General features: G+C 45.5%; 1 protein-coding gene across 2 annotated transcripts in view; it reads left to right on the plus strand.

The window, feature by feature from the left end:
* LOC123997515 (inhibitor of Bruton tyrosine kinase-like) overlaps positions 1-13,597 on the plus strand; it is a 38,948-nt gene extending 25,351 nt beyond the window's left edge. For both annotated transcript variants that reach the window (XM_046301846.1, XM_046301845.1), the window contains exons 16-26: positions 63-159; positions 466-567; positions 759-876; positions 4,233-4,293; positions 4,537-4,658; positions 4,884-4,996; positions 5,091-5,367; positions 5,442-5,696; positions 5,923-6,117; positions 11,826-11,958; positions 12,253-13,597. In XM_046301846.1, coding sequence (XP_046157802.1) covers positions 63-159; positions 466-567; positions 759-876; positions 4,233-4,293; positions 4,537-4,658; positions 4,884-4,996; positions 5,091-5,367; positions 5,442-5,696; positions 5,923-6,117; positions 11,826-11,958; positions 12,253-12,378 — 1,599 coding nt within the window. In that variant the 3' untranslated portion in view covers positions 12,379-13,597. The remainder of the gene's footprint in view (positions 1-62; positions 160-465; positions 568-758; positions 877-4,232; positions 4,294-4,536; positions 4,659-4,883; positions 4,997-5,090; positions 5,368-5,441; positions 5,697-5,922; positions 6,118-11,825; positions 11,959-12,252) is intronic.
* Positions 13,598-16,392: the final 2,795 nt, after the last annotated feature.

Below are 16,392 nucleotides of genomic sequence, written 5' to 3' on the forward strand. Positions count from 1 at the left end.
GAGTAAGTGTGCTGCTACTTGTGAACAGTGTTGCTAATGTTGTTGTTGTGCGCTCCCAACAGGCCACTTCATGTAGTGCACTGGAGATGCCCACCAGTTCAGATATACTGCAGGTCATCCTCGAATATGTGTACACTGACGAGTCTCCCACTATCAAAGGTACACAGGACACACCAGATCATGCATATACAACCTGTACACACACACACATACTCAGTGAAAAAATGCTTTGGGAATATGGATGGAAAATAGCTCTTGTCAACTTGGGTACATATACATTGACTCTGAAATACGTGTGCGCTGTCCCTGTCAAATAAGTGCGTTAAATAAATATTGAGTTAAAAATAAGTGTCGTGGCTACCCATAATAATATTTATGAACCTCATCGTGTTGACTTTGATCTTGATGCACAAGGTAGTTGAAAGCTACATGGTGGAAGCAAAGTCTCTCTCTCTCCTCTTCCAGAGTCTCTGAATGTGGAGTTTGTCTGCAACGTGTTGGTGGTGGCCGATCAGCTTCTCATCACCCGACTGAAGGAGATGTGTGAAGTGGCCATTACTGAGAACCGTACGTCCTCTCATCTTCCCTCTGTCCTCTTAGCCTCCTCTGCTCTAGTCTCATCCCTCTGTCCTCTCCTCTCTCTCATGCCTCTCAACATGATATCAAACAGCATTGTTGTGTCTTAAAAAGCACTCGTGTGAGAGCACTGTCCTGTTTGTTAAAAAAAAAGAAAATGGCTTTCTCTTCCGTCTCCTCAGTGACACTGAAGAACGCTGCGGAGCTGCTGCAGTTTTCTGCCATGTACAACGCTGAGCAGCTCAAACTGTCCTGCATCCAGTTCATTGTGCTCAACATGGCTGCCCTGCTCGAGTCCAAGTGAGTGTGTGTGTGTATACAGTGCGTTCGGAAAGTATTCAGACCCCTTGACTTTTTCCACAGTTTGTCATGTTACAGCCTTATTTTAAAATGGATTTTAAAAATATATTAAAAATATTAAAAAGTCCCCTCAATCTTTACACAATACCCCATAATGCAAATGTATTACAAATAAAATAACTGAAATATCACATTTACATAATTATTCGGACTCTTTACTCAGTAATTTTTGAAGCATCTATGGCAGCGATTACAGCCTAGAGTCTTCTTGGGTATGACGTTACATGCTTGGCACACCTGTATTTGGAGAGTTTCTCCCGTTTTTCTCTGCAGAGCCTCTCAAGCTCTGTCAAGTTGGATGCGGACTGTCGCTGCACAGCTATTTTCAGGTCTCTCCAGAGATGTTTGATCAGGTTCAAGTCTGAGCTCTGGCTGGGCCACTCAAAGACATTCTGAGACTTGTTCTGAAGCCACTCCTGCGTCGTCTTGGCTCACCCCACTCTGAGGACCTGAGTCGTTCCTCTTTCCCCTGATCCGAACTAGTCTCCCAGTCCCTGCCGCTGAAAAACATCCCCACAGCATGATGCTGCCACCACCACGCCAGGTTTTCTCTGGATGTGACGCTTGGTATTCAGGCCAAAGAGTTTTACTCTTAGTTTCATCAGACCAGAGGGTCTTGTTTCTCATGGTCTGTCCTTTTGGCAAACTCCAAGCAAGCTGTCATGTGCCTTTTTTTATTCAGGAGTGGCTTCCATCTATCCACTCTACCATAAAGGCCTGATTGGTGGAGTGCTGCAGGGATGGATGTCCTTCTGGAAGGTTCTCCCATCTCCACAGAGGAACTCTACAGCTCTGTCAGTGACCATTGGGTTCTTGGTCACCTGCCTGACCAAGGCCCTTCTCCCCTGATTGCTCAGTTTGGCCAGCTCAAGGAAGAGTCTTGGTGGCAACAAAAAAATATTCTGTTTAAAAATGATGGATTCCACTGTGTTATTAGGGACCTTCATTGCTGCAGAAATGTTTTGGTACCCTTCCCCGGATCTGTACCTCAATACAATCCTGTCTGGAGCTCTACGGACAATTCCTTCGACCTCGATGCTTGGTTTATGCTCTGACATGCACGGTCAACTGTGGGACCTTAAATATACAGGTGTGTGCCTTTTCAAAATAATGTCCAACCAATTGAATTTACCACAGGTGGACTCCAATCAAGTTGTAGAAACATCTCAAGGATGATCAGTGTAAAACAGGATGTACCTGAGCTCAATTTTGAGTCTCAGCAGAGGGTCTGAATACGTATGTAAATAAGATATTTCTGTTGGACGTATGGCTTATGTTATGTGAACATGCTCTATACTACTTAGGAAACCGATGATGATTCTCTTGCTCTCGCACTCTGTGTATTTACAATGGTGCTTGGTCTTCACTGGTTTCCCTTGTTGCAACAGGTCACACATCTTGCTGCTGTGATGGCACACTGGTATTTCACCCAGAAGATATGGGAGGTTATCAAAATTAGATTTGTTTTTGAATTCTTTGTGTAAATATGTGTGTCTATGGTCATATATTTGGCAGGCGGTTAGGACATTTACATTTAAGTCATTTAGCAGACGCTCTTATCCAGAGCGACTTACAAATTGGTGCATTCAGGTTTGTGAATCGCTTCCTTCTAGGTGGGTGTAGAATTGAACGGCTCTTTTCTGGATTTTGATAATTAGCTGGTATCGGCCTAATTCTGCTCTGCATGCGTTATTTGATGTTTTATGTTGCACACAGTGGATGTTTTTGCAGAATTTTGCAATTTGGTGTTTGTCCCATTTTGTGATTTATTGGTTGGTGAGTGGACCCCAGACCTCACAACCATAAAGGGCAATGGGTTCTATAACTGACTCAAGTATTTTTTTGTTGTTGTCAGATCCTAATTGGCACGTTGAATTTTGTACCTTTTTGATGGCATAGAACGCCCTCCTTGCCTTGTCTCTCAGATCGTTCACAGCGTACCTGTGGCGCTGATGTTTAGGCTATGTATCATTTTTGTGTGCTCTAGGGCAACTGTGTCTAGATAGAATTTGTATTTGTAGTCCTGGCAACTGAACCTTTTTTGGAGCACCATTATTTTTGTCATACTGAGATTTACTGTCAGGGCCCAGGTCTGTCAGGGCCCAGGTCTGTCAGGGCCCAGGTCTGTCAGGGCCCAGGTCTGTCAGGGCCCAGGTCTGTCAGGGCCCAGGTCTGTCAGGGCCCAGGTCTGTCAGGGCCCAGGTCTGTCAGGGCCCAGGTCTGACATAATCTGTGCAGAATATCTAGGTGCTGCTGTAGGCCCTCCTTGGCTGGGTACAGGAGCACCAGATCATCAGCAAACGGTAGACTTTGACTTTAGATTTTAGTAGGGTGCTGCAGACTGTTCTAGTGCCCTCGCCAATTAATTTGTGTATGTTGAAGAGGGTGTGGATTAAGCTGCATCCATGTCTCACCCCATGGCCCTGTGAAACGAAATGTTTTTTTGCTATTTTAACCGCACACTTGTTTGTGTACATGGATTTTATGATGTTGTATGTTTTTCCCCCAACACCACTTTCCATCAATTTGTTTAGCAGACCCTGGTGCCAAATTAGGTCAAAAGCTTTTTTGAAATCAACAAAGCATGAGAACACTTTACCTTTGTTTTGATTTGTTTGTCAATTAGGGTGTGCAGGGTGACTACGTGGTCTGTCATATGGTAATTAGGTAAAAATCCAATTTGACAAATGTAGGAGTCTGCTGTTAATGAATTGCAGACGATTTTCCCATGGTTGCTGTTGACCCATTGGGGTTAAATTTGTCCCCACTTTTGTGGATTGAGGTGATCAGTCCTTGGTTCCAAATATTGGGGAATATGCCAGAGCTGAGGAGGATGATGATAATGATAAAGAGTTTCAGTATAGCCAGTTGGAATTTGTTGTCTTGTATATTTTATCATTTCATTGAGGATACCATCAACACCACAGGCCTTTTTGGGGTGGAGGGTTTGTATTTTGTCCTGTAGTTCATTCAATGTAATTGGAGAATCCAGTAGGTTCAGGTAGTCTTTTAATAGTTGATTCTAAAATTTGTATTTGATCATGTATATGTTTTTGCAGTTTTTACTTTGTTATAGGGCCAAAAAGATTGGATAAGTGGTTTATCCATACATCTCCATTTTGGATCAATAACTCTTCGTGTTGTTCGTGTTGTTTGTTTTCCAATCTTCCCAGAAGTGGCTAGTCTATGGATTCTTCAATAGACTTTCTTCTCTTTCTCTCTCCCTCTCTCTGCCCCTCCCTCTCTTTTTCCGTCTCTCTCTCTGTTTATATATCTGTAACTCTCTCTCTCTTCAGAGCGCTGGATATCTTGAGTGATGACGTGCTGGTGGAGCTCTCTGCCTCTTACAGGAGTATGGTGAGTCACTTCTCCTCAGTGCCGTTACCATACCTGCATCAGCTGCATGGTGAGATACCTGGCATATGTTCATTAGGGGAACTCAACAGAAACTGTTCCAAACAGAAAACGACAATAGGTGTTTCTTATTGGATGGTTCCTCAGATAGTCCCTCCCTGTTTCACTTGTTTCTTCCATTTGATTCCTACTGAACACGACTGTTGGTTCTAACTAACTGACCTGTTACCATCCCGTTCCTGTCAGATTCCGGCCATGCAGATGCGACTGATCACTCCTTACCCAGACGCCCCAGACCTCAGTGTGTACGAGGACTGGGACTCTTCATTCAGCTCTAAAGCTGAGACTGAACTGAACTACTCCTGCAGGTACTATACCATCTATCAAACTATGTACAACACTGTGGCTGCATCTCATTCCACAAAGTTGCTCCTTCGTTCATTCCCTGTCATGAATGAGATGGGACTGGATTGGTGTTGAAGCTAGGTTCCAATGTTTTGGCTTGAAATGCATCCAGCCAGTAACCTCCCTAACATTTGAACCGTGGTTGAATTTGTTCCTCTTCATCATCTGTCTCATCTTCCTCCTCTCAGGGAGACTCTGTTGAAGAAGGCTAAGTTAAAGGCCAAGAGAAAACCTAGGCGACGCTCCGACAGCTCAGGGGGTTACACCCTTTCTGACATCATCCAGAGCCCACCTGCTGCAGGTAGAACACACACACACACACTCTGTCACGGCACATATAATTATTTCCTTTAATTGGAGTTGGGCTGATATCATAATCCATATGTCTCTTCTAGTCTCAGTCCTTTCTCCCAGCCTGGTAAAGTCAGGAAAGACCAACTCCATGGAGTCTCTGCAGGAGCTGATGACATCTGACTCTGAGGGCAGCGACATGGGTGTGGGCAGCCCCCGAGACCTCCAGAGTCCCGTGTTCCACGACAGGCCCGAGGAGGAGGGGGCTGGAGGAGGTTCCAGGCTGAAGACTCCACCCAGCACCACCACCATGAGGAACGGCCTCCCTGCAGAACTCCCAAAGAGTTCTGCTCTAGAGCACATCCCCAAGATCACAGCCAGGTGAGCCAGGTCACTGTGGACCAGGTCAGGGGTGGAACTGTATGTGACATTGTGTCGTTTCTCTCTTTCTCCAGTCCTGCTCTGCCACTTCCTGTCTTGGACCTCAGGGCAATCATGGATATGGAAGCCAGCTCAAAGACACAAAGTCTCGGAGCCACTCCCAAAAGTCCTGGCAGTGTTGGCAGCAGCAGCAAGCAGTCCCCTCTCCCAGCCAAGCTCTCCCAGAAGCAGAGGAAGATGATCGCCATGGCAACCAAGGAGGGCAGTGCTGAGTGCACCCTATCCAAATCGACACCAGTGACTACTCCCTCGAAGAGTGCGAAAACATGGTAAGCCCCTCTCCATAAGGATTGCTCCTAATATCAGAGCCAGCACAGAAGGTGGTGGGTTGGTGCGACAATCCCTATGTAATAGAATAGGTCCTGTCCCGGTCTCTCATTTTGTGTTGAAAATGTACAAATACAAAATCTGCCTATTCCCTCAACTGTTAGTACTTTTTTAATGCTTTGAAGTAGAACTTTTGATTATTAAATGTGGTTCCACCTACCTCCTCAGGGCCACTCCATTCCAAACACCTCCTTCGTCTCGAGCGTTCCGGGACCTCCTGGTGGAGGAGGAGAGCCGGGTCAGGAACGGGGGGCCAGGGGCCCCGGGAAGGCCAGTAGCTCAGGGGCCTCCAGTTTCTGCTGCTCGGCGGGTTACCTTCAAATGTACGGCTGAGCCCCCCAGTGAGCCAGAGAGACTCGCCGGGTAAGACTATGCATGCACAGACACGCACACATATGCTGTCTGTCTTATTTTGTCACCAACATACAGAGGTGTCCATTATATAAACACACAATATAGACTAGCATTTGTGTATGGCCAAGGGATGAATGCCCTTATGGCTGATTCATTTTGGGGCGGCAGGTAGAGGTTGGAGCGTTGGGCCAGTAACCGAAAGGTTGCTGGATCGAATCCCCGAGCTGACAATGTTAAAATGTATCGTTCTGCCCCTGAACAAGGCAGTTAACCCACTGTTCTCCAGTAGGCCATCATTGTAAATAATAATTTGTTCTTAACTGACTTGCCTAGTTAAATTAAATAAGAATCTATGAACTAGTCTTTACTCCAAAGTACCCGGATTGTCCACCAGATGTCTCTAGTGTGTTGCCATGCTTATGCATATTCTTGTTTCTATCAATAATAATAATCAGACAGGAATCTGACACAATAACATATCTACTAGCATAAATGTCATTTGGTTACCTTGGTGAGAAACACATTTGTTATAGTATGGAGATTGTAAATCTTGTATCTATGGTGATTGTGCCTTAATTAGGCCTATGTTATAGCTGGTTAACCATACATGTTATAGATGGTTAACCATACAGGAATTAGTTCAAACTCTGAGGTATTGCTTTAAGAATAAACATAGTCACTAAGAAAGCAGCAAATGACTGGCAGAGTTTCTCGATGATTCTCTGTTATTCCAAAGGGAAGCAGACGAAAGAAGGAATAATGATTTGGAGGACTACTTGTTTTCATACAGAGAATTTAGAGTTGACTATGTTAAGCTTTTACTCTCCAAATGAAATGCTCTGGAGTGCGGTTTCCCAGACACAGATTAAGCCAAATCCTGGACTCTCTATTGACCAGGATTAGGCTTGTCTGGGAAACCAGCCCTGAGTCTGTGGTTTGTTTGAGCAGATGCATCAGGAAATGTTCAAATGTCATCAGAAGGTAAGAAGCCGCCTTCTCTACACTCACTCTCATGAAACTCCTGCCTACATGGGTGCAAAGTGATCTATGCAGATGCACAGATGGCACAAAAAAATGGCGAAGTCGTCATTCTTTTAGCGAGAGGAAAAATATAGCCCTAACTGCCTTCGCTAAACCTGCCCTGGAATTTTGGGCAACCAATCGCAGCACTCCAATGGATAAGTTTGCGGACGACACAACAGTGGTAGGCTTGATTACCAACAACGACGAGACTGCCTACAGGGAGGAGGTGAGGGCCCTCGGAGTGTGGTGTCAGGAAAATAACCTCACACTCAACGTCAACAAAACTAAGGAGATGATTGTGGACTTCAGGAAACAGCAGAGGGAACTCCCCCCTATCCACATCGATGGAACAATAGTGGAGAGGGTAGCTAGTTTTAAGTTCCTCGGCATACACATCACAGACAAACTGAATTGGTCCACTCACACTGACAGCATTGTGAAGAAGGCGCAGCAGCGCCTATTCCACCTCAGGAGGCTGAAGAAATTCGGCTTGTCACCAAAAGCACTCACAAACTTCTACAGATGCACAATCGAGAGCATCCTGGCGGGCTGTATCACCGCCTGGTACGGCAACTGCTCCGCCCTCAACCGTAAGGCTCTCCAGAGGGTAGTGAGGACTGCACAACGCATCACCGGGGGCAAACTACCTGCCCTCCAGGACACCTACACCACCCGTTGTTACAGGAAGGCCATAAAGATCATCAAGGACATCAACCACCCGAACCACTGCCTGTTCACCCCGCTATCATCCAGAAGGCGAGGTCAGTACAGGTGCATCAAAGCTGGGACCGAGAGACTGAAAAACAGCTTCTATCTCAAGGCCATCAGACTGTTAAACAGCCACCACTAACATTGAGTGGCTGCTGCCAACACACTGTCATTGACACTGACCCAACTCCAGCCATTTTAATAATGGGAATTGATGAGAAATGATGTAAAATATATCACGAGCCACTTTAAACAATGCTACCTTATATAATGTTACTTACCCTACATTATTCATCTCATATGCATATGTATATACTGTACTCTACATCATCGACTGCATCCTTATGTAATACATGTATCACTAGCCACTTTAACTATGCCACTTTGTTTACTTTGTCTACACACTCATCTCATATGTATATACTGTACTCTATACCATCTACTGTATGCTGCTCTGTACCATCACTCATTCATATATCCTTGTACATATTCCTTATCCCCTTACACTGTGTATAAGACAGTAGTTTTGGAATTGTTAGTTAGATTACTTGTTGGTTATCACTGCATTGTCGGAACTAGAAGCACAAGCATTTCGCTACACTCGCATTAATATCTGCTAACCATGTGTATGTGACAAATAAAATTTGATTTGATTTGACTAAAGCATCCGCCAACTCCTGGACAACTCCTGGTCTGTGGTGCAACGTGGCGTTGGTGGATGGAGCGAGACATGATGTCCCAGATGTGCTCAATTGGATTCAGGTCTGGGGAACGGGCGGGCCAGTCCATAGCATCAATGCCTTCCTCCTGCAGTAACTGCTGACACACTCCAGCCACATGAGCTCTAGCATTGTCTTGCATTAGGAAGAACCCAGGGCCAACCGCACTAGCATATAGTCTCACAAGGGGTCTGAGGATCTCATCTCGGCACCTAATGGCAGTCAGGCTACCTCTGGCGAGCACATGGAGGGCTGTGCGCCCCCCCCCCCCAAAGAAATGCCACCCCACACCATGACTGACCCACCGCCAAACCGGTCATGCTGGAGGATGTTGCATGCAGCAGAACGTTCTCCACGGCGTCTCCAGACTCTGTCACGTCTGTCACATGTGCTCAGTATGAACCTGCTTTAATCTGTGAAGAGCACAAGGCGCCAGTGGCGAATTTGCTAATATTGGTGTTCTCTGGCAAATGCTAAACGTCCTGCACGGTGTTGGGCTGTAAGCACAACCCCCACCTGTGGACTTCGGGCCCTCATACCACCCTCATGGAGTCTGTTTCTGACTGTTTGAGCAGACACATGCACATGTGTGGCCTGCTGGAGGTCATTTTGCAGTGCTCTGGCAGTGCTCCTCCTGCTCCTCCTTGCACAAAGGCAGAGGTAGCGGTCCTGCTGCTGGGTTGTTGCCCTCCTACGGCCTCCTCCACGTCTCTTGATGTACTGGCCTGTCTCCTGGTAGCGCCTCAATGCTCTGGACACTACGCTGCCAGACACAGCAAACTTTCTTGACACAGCTCGCATTGATGTGCCATCCTGGATGACCTGCACTACCTGAGCCACTTGTGTGGGTTGTAGACTCCGTCTCATGCTACCACTAGAGTGAAAGCACCGCCAGCATTCAAAAGTGACCAAAACATCAGCCAGGAAGCATAGGAACTGAGAAGTGGTCTGTGGTTGCCACCTGCAGAACCACTCCTTTATTGGGGGGTGCCTTTCTAATTGCCTATCATTTCCACCTGTTGTCTATTCCGTTTGCACAACAGCATGTGAAATTTATTGTCAATCAGTGTTGCTTCCTAAGTGGACAGTTTGATGTCTCAAAAGTGTGAATGACTTGGAGTAACATTGTGGTGTTTAAGTATTCCCTTTATTTTTTTGAGCAGTGGTTGTTACACATGGCTTATCACATTTTAAAAACCAGACATTCAAATACTGTTATAGGATGTAAAGTAAAAACCCAAACCGGTCTGTGCATCAATACTGGTAATGACAGTCCACAACATACTATTATTTTTTTTTTTTTTTTTTTTCATTGTGTATTAAAAACACATTTTTAGATCATTGTGATGGGATTTCGCCAGTGGTTGGAAGGGGGAATTTGGCTTCCCGGGATGTTGTCCGAGGTTCCAATAGTAATCAAGTGGGGTGGGGCTCAGTGAATGGTCAATGTACTGAAAGGGAGGCAGCTGCCTGAAGCAGGGTGTGACTCACTGCTAGGGCTGTGGTGCAATTAGACTGATGGTCACTATGACCTTTTCACTTCCCATTCAACAAGACTGACACGTCAGTTGGAAGAACTGCCTAGTCGACTTTGCCTCGGGTGAACTTTCTCATAAGAACAGATCTTATGATCAGCTTCCCTAAGTGCAACTTCAACCTGCACTGTGAACTACACCACCACTCAGACACCAGCTGGATTGGTAGATCTTTAGATGCCAAAAGAGCTGAATACTTGCCTGGTCTCAGATCTGTTTGCGCTACGATGAACATAACCATAGGAGTTGGCAAGACCGCACAAACCGATCTGAGACCAGGGTAACTGAATTACTGTGTGCTCCTGATTTGAAATGACAGTAAACGATACGACTTCAGAATGGGTGTTTTGACGTAACAAAAAGTTTGGGATAGATTGTTTATGTACTGGTGCTGTATCCTATAACGTTGACATCTAGATTAACACATAATATGGGCAGAGGTGTTTGAGGAATGCTTGTGAAACCAATGGGTGGATGTTTTTACTTTAACTTTGGTAGCAATGTTTAGAATTGTGACATCTCAAGTATTATCAGGCCAAAGAATTACAGGAAGTGTGTGTGTGTGCACTTGTGTGACCCAATGGTGTCTATCTCTCTGCTTCTGCAGAAGCTCTTGACTTTCGCTTACTTCCTCTTCTATCAGGGTCATTCGGGGCATCTGTCTTCCAGACGTAGATCTTTTATCTATGCACAGAGCCAAGATGGATTAAAGCCCACAGACTGGAAACACTCTCGTTCTGGTCTGTGATGTCCGCTCCCACTGCAGTCTCTAATGGCACCCTATTCCCTATATAGTGCACTACATTTGGGCTCCCGAGTGGCGCAGCAGTCTAAGGCACTGCATCCCAATGCAAGAGGTGCCACTACAGTCCCTGGTTTGAATCCAGGCTGTATCACATCTGGCTGTGATTTGGAGTCCCATAGGGCAGCGCACAATTGGCCCAGTGTCGTCCAGGTTTGGCTGGGGTAGGCCGTCATTGTAAATAAGAATTTGTTCTTAACTGACTTGCCTAGTTAAAAAAAATTTTTTTTTTTTAAATTGACCATGGCCCAAATGACTCACTCCATGCTCTGGTCAAAAGTAGTTCACCGTGTAGGGCATATGGGGTTATTTGGGATGTAACCTAGTAGTGGGCCCTGAATATGAATCAGCCAGTGAGTCTGATGTATTGTTAGCTTCTGATCCTAATCAGCATTGATAAGAGAAGACTTCCATGTCACAAGTGATCACTCAGAACAGGAAGTCGGATTCAGGTTCTCATCTACTCATGCTGATGAGCACTGAGGGAGGGATGGAAGGAGGGAAAGTTCAGGGCTGGGGAAAGTGTAATATCCATATGTGTAGTTTTTTTTATAGTAGTAGAATGTTTTCTCTATTGCCTTACAGAGACCATCTGTTTCATTAGCGTTTTCTTACACACACACACACTCTGTCTCTCTCTGTGCGTGTCAGTTGTAATTCACCCAACCCTTGTCCTCTTGGGTAGCCTGTGGTCATCCTTGGTTACCACTGTCACATGATATATCTAGTTCAGACCGGTCTTTCTCTGTTTGTGTCTTACTCTGTCAGATCAGCGTCAGAATTATTACAGGATGTACCGAACACATGTCAACTTGTCCCAACCGTAAAAAAAACAACCTGAACAACCACAGGGGGGAAAAAGGAACAGTTGTTTGAGGGGGATAATGTTCAACCTGTCACAAACTCAAGGTAATTTTCTTTACTGACCAGCCCCTGGGTGCTGGGAGCGGCGGGCAGCCCCCCTACGGCCTCCATGGTAACCTTTGCTTCGATCGTGGAGGAGGAGAAACAGCAGGAGGCTGCACTAATCCGTAGCCGAGAGAAACTGCTTGCACTCATTCAGGTAACTGTGTGTGTGTGTGTGTGTGTGTGTGTGCAGAAATGTGTAGCAGATGTTTACTATGCACACTGTGCTTTTCCTTTCACTGTGAGCTTGTCTGTCCGACGCACATACTCAGCTCAGTACCTTGATAAGTGTCTCTAAGGGGAAATCAGAAATATGTAGTTTCATCACCTCTGTCTAATGTCAGTAGAAATGACTTGTTTCCAGCTGTGCCGTTTGACAGCTGCCTTGACTTGGCTGTGGGTTTAAAACACTCCAACTGTGCTTGTATTTCCCCCTCTCTCCACTTTTCAGATTGAGGAGGCAGCGATCCAAGAGCTTTTGCATCACTATGGCGCCCGCAACAACCCCAACGAGATGATTGTGGTGGAGAGGTCTGTCCAGGGGCCCATCGCCACCCCCTTCTGGAACAAACACTGAGACGTCTTACAACGCATGCGTCGTGAGACGTCTTACAACGCATGCGTCGTGAGACGTCTTACAACGCATGCGTCGTGAGACGTCTTACAACGCATGCGTCGTGAGTGAGACGTCTTACAACGCATGCGTCGTGAGACGTCTTACAACGCATGCGTCGTGAGACGTCTTACAACGCATGCGTCGTGAGACGTCTTACAACGCATGCGTCGTGAGACGTCTTACAACGCATGCGTCGTGAGACGCCACACCCACATATCCTTATGTGTCTCCTGTCAGTCAGTGGGCTGGTTCTGACGCAGGTCTTTTATGCTTAACTCCAGTGTTCTTTTCTCGTGTTAACCTTTTGCGAGTGTCCCTGAGGAAGGAACAGTGGGGGAGAAAAGATATAATATATAATAATAATAAATAAATATAATAATAATAGATATAAAAGATATAATATAATAATAAATAAATATAATAATATAAGTTAAGATCTCATGTTATGCACGTTTTTTGCACCTTGCCATCAAAACATGAGTAAAGATATTCTTCCAAAAAGTTTCAGCCATTTAAAATATGTTCACAGTAGTTAAGAATTTGCCAAAGACAAAGTATTTAAGGAAGTGGAGCAGTCCATCTACAAATTGGGTCCAAAACTACATTACCCAGAAGGATTGGTCTGTTTCAGCACGTGTGTAAGCTGTGTGCCAATTAGGGAAAGTCCTACAGCACAAGTTCCTCTGAGAAGAACTAGGACGAAAGGAAGTCAGAGCCTGGAGTTCAGAGGCTAGCCCAATCTGGTTGCTACCTAGTTCTACTTTATGAGTTGGGGAATTAGTTGTGTTCTGGATATACTGTGAGATGCAGTGTAGTTGAATCATGAAAGGAGTAGGGTAGCAGCGAGTGACTGTTATGCATCCTGCCGTTTTCTAATTTGAGCTAATTGCATAAGAGAGTTCGCTGGTGTTTCCCTTTTATCAGAGTTATAGGACAAGCTGAGTGTTTGTGCCTTGCTTCCACCCTAACGATCCTCTGATGTACACACACTAATAATTTCACTACTTTCTGGCTGGCTGTATTTTAGTTGTTTTGCTTTATTTTGAGTTCTGGAGCCGATGTGTTGGCTTGGTAACCCAGACTTGGACCATGTAAACCAAGTCTTATTCCATGCAGCACCCTTCGTTTGGGACTTTGGATGTGAGAAAATGGCATGCAATAAACTCACCTGTGCAATGACTGTTTCCTGGTTCTATTACTCTTATTGTAGAATTGGTCTTATAATTATTTGTGCTATATTACAATAGACCTGTCTTGTGTTATGCAAAACAGAAGAGTGGGTGAATGTCCAAAGCTAATGATATAGTTCTGTGTGATGTCTGTGGTGTCCCCACAAGAATGGAGGCAAGCTCCCTGACAAATGTAGCTCTCGCTGAATCTATTTCAATGGAAACGGTGCCTCCCACTCTAACATCTGTGCTCTGCATAAATAAACAACTATTAAACGCCTACCCGTGATGACCCTGCCATGGAAAGAGAGGAAGGGTGGTGATTAACGGGTCCTAATAGTCCTAAGTCGATACAGTATGACATCAGGAGTCAGCCAGAGACTGAGACTAGTTCCTAGTGATTTTACTCCATTAAGCTCAATTAGTCAACTGAGATGATGCGTTACACAGAAAGGCTCTCAGACTTGGCTCCATGTCAAGTCGGAATGGTCCAGCGAGGTCACTGACAGGCACATGATGTGAAGTGTTTACCTCATTAAGTCGTTTACCTCTCGCTAATGAACGTGACATACTCCAGAGAGGCTCTCCTGCGCAGAATTGGTCTATATGAATGTGGATATCTCCTGAAATTCTCCTTGTTCGTAGAATGTAACAGCTGAAATTCCATCTAATGGGTAACGTACATTTTTAGAAGTTATATATATATATATATATATATATTGCTCAAAAAAAGAAAGTGAAATCAAACTGTCCACTTAAGAAGCAACACTAACAGTAAATGTCACATGCTGTTGTGCAAATGGAATAGACAACAGATGGAAATTATAGGCAATTAGCAAGACGCCCCCAATAAAGGAGTGGTTCTGCAGGTCACCACTTCTCAGTTCCTATGCTTCCTGGCTGATGTTTTGGTCACTTTTGAATGCTGGCGGTGCTTTCACTCTAGTGGTAGCATGAGACTGAGTCTACAACTCACACAAGTGGCTCAGGTAGTGCAGCTCATCCAGGATGGGACATCAATGCGAGCTGTGGCAAGAAGGTTTGCTGTGTCTGGCAGCATAGTGTCCAGAGCATGGAGGCGCTACCAGGAGACAGGCCAGTACATCAGGAGACGTGGAGGAGGGCAACAGGTCCGCTACCTCCGCCTTTGTGCAAGGAGGAGCACTGCCAGAGCCCTGAAAAATTACCTCCAGCAGGCCACAAATGTGCATGTGTCTGCTCAAACGGTCAGAAACAGACTCCATGAGGGCCCAACGTCCACAGGAGGGGGTTGTGCTTACAGCCCACCACCGTGTAGGACGTTTGGCATTTGCCAGAGAACACCAAGATTGGCAAATTCGCCACTGGCGCTCTGTGCTCTTCACAGATGAAAGCAGGTTCACACTGAGCACATGTGACAGACGTGACAGAGTCTGGAGAAGCCGTGGAGAACGTTCTGCTGCCTGCAACATCCTCCAGCATGACCGGTTTGGTGGTGGGTCAGTCATGGTGTGGGGTTGTATTTCTTTGGGGGCCGCACAGCCCTCCATGTGCACGCCAGAGGTAGCCTGACTGCCATTCGGTACCGAGATGAGATCCTCAGACCCCTTGTGAGATCATATGCTGTTGCGGTTGGCCCTGTGTTCTTCCTAATGCAAGATAATGCTAGAGCTCATGTGGCTGGAGTGTGTCAGCAGTTCCTGCAAGAGGAAGGCATTGATGCTATGGACTGGCCCGCCCGTTCCCCAGACCTGAATCCAATTGAGTACATCTGGGACATCGTGTCTCGCTCCATCCACCAACGCCACGTTGCACCACAGACTGTCCAGGAGTTGGCGGATGCTTTAGTCCAGGTCTGGAAGGAGATCTCTCAGGAGACCATCCGCCACCTCATCAGGAGCATGCCCAGGCGTTGTAGGGAGGTCATACAGACACGTGGAGGCCACACACACTACTGAGCCTCATTTTGACTTGTTTTAAGGACATTACATCAAAGTTGGATCAGCCTGTAGTGTGGTTTTCCACTTTAATTTTCAGTGTGATTCCAAATCCAGACCTCCATGGGGTTGAGAAATTTGATTTCCATGGATCATTTTTGTGTGATTTTTGTTGTCAGCACATTCAACTATGTAAAGAAAAAAGTATTTAATAAGAATATTTCATTCATTCAGATATAGGATGTTTAGTGTTCACTTTTTTTTTTAGCAGAGTATATATATATATATATATGTGTATATATATATTTACTTGAGTTCCAACTTTGAGCATGTACGGTAGTGTCAACCCTGAGTGTTTCATATCTGATGAATGAGTAAAATGCCTCTCAAAGCACTAAGCTAATCTTTCTTTCTCTTGCTCCCTCCATCTCTCATCACTGGCCAGAGCCAAGATGAGTGATAACGTCCGTCCCAACTGTGTTCAGTCTTTAAGCATGCGTCCCAGATGGCACCCTATTCTCTGTAGTGTACTACTGTTTTACCAGGGCCCATAGGGCTCTGGTAAAAAGTAGTGTACTATTTTTGGAAAAGGATGTTATTTGGGATGTAGCCTAGTAGTGGGCCCTGAATATGAATCAGCCACTGAATCTGTGACGGTGTACTTTACATTTAAATGTTTTTATTTAACCTTTATTTAACTAGGCAGTGAAGACCAAATTCCTATTTACAATGACTGTCTAACCCGGATGACGCTGAGCCAATCGTGCGCCGCCCTATGGGACTCCCAATCACAGCCTGTTGTGTTACAGCCTGTAATTGAACCAGGGTCTGTAGTGATGCCTCTAGCACTGATATGCAGTGCCTTAGGCTGCAGCCATTGATAACTTGTG

Source organism: Oncorhynchus gorbuscha, linkage group LG15, assembly GCF_021184085.1.
Source record: "Oncorhynchus gorbuscha isolate QuinsamMale2020 ecotype Even-year linkage group LG15, OgorEven_v1.0, whole genome shotgun sequence".
NCBI classification, from domain to species: domain Eukaryota; kingdom Metazoa; phylum Chordata; class Actinopteri; order Salmoniformes; family Salmonidae; genus Oncorhynchus; species Oncorhynchus gorbuscha.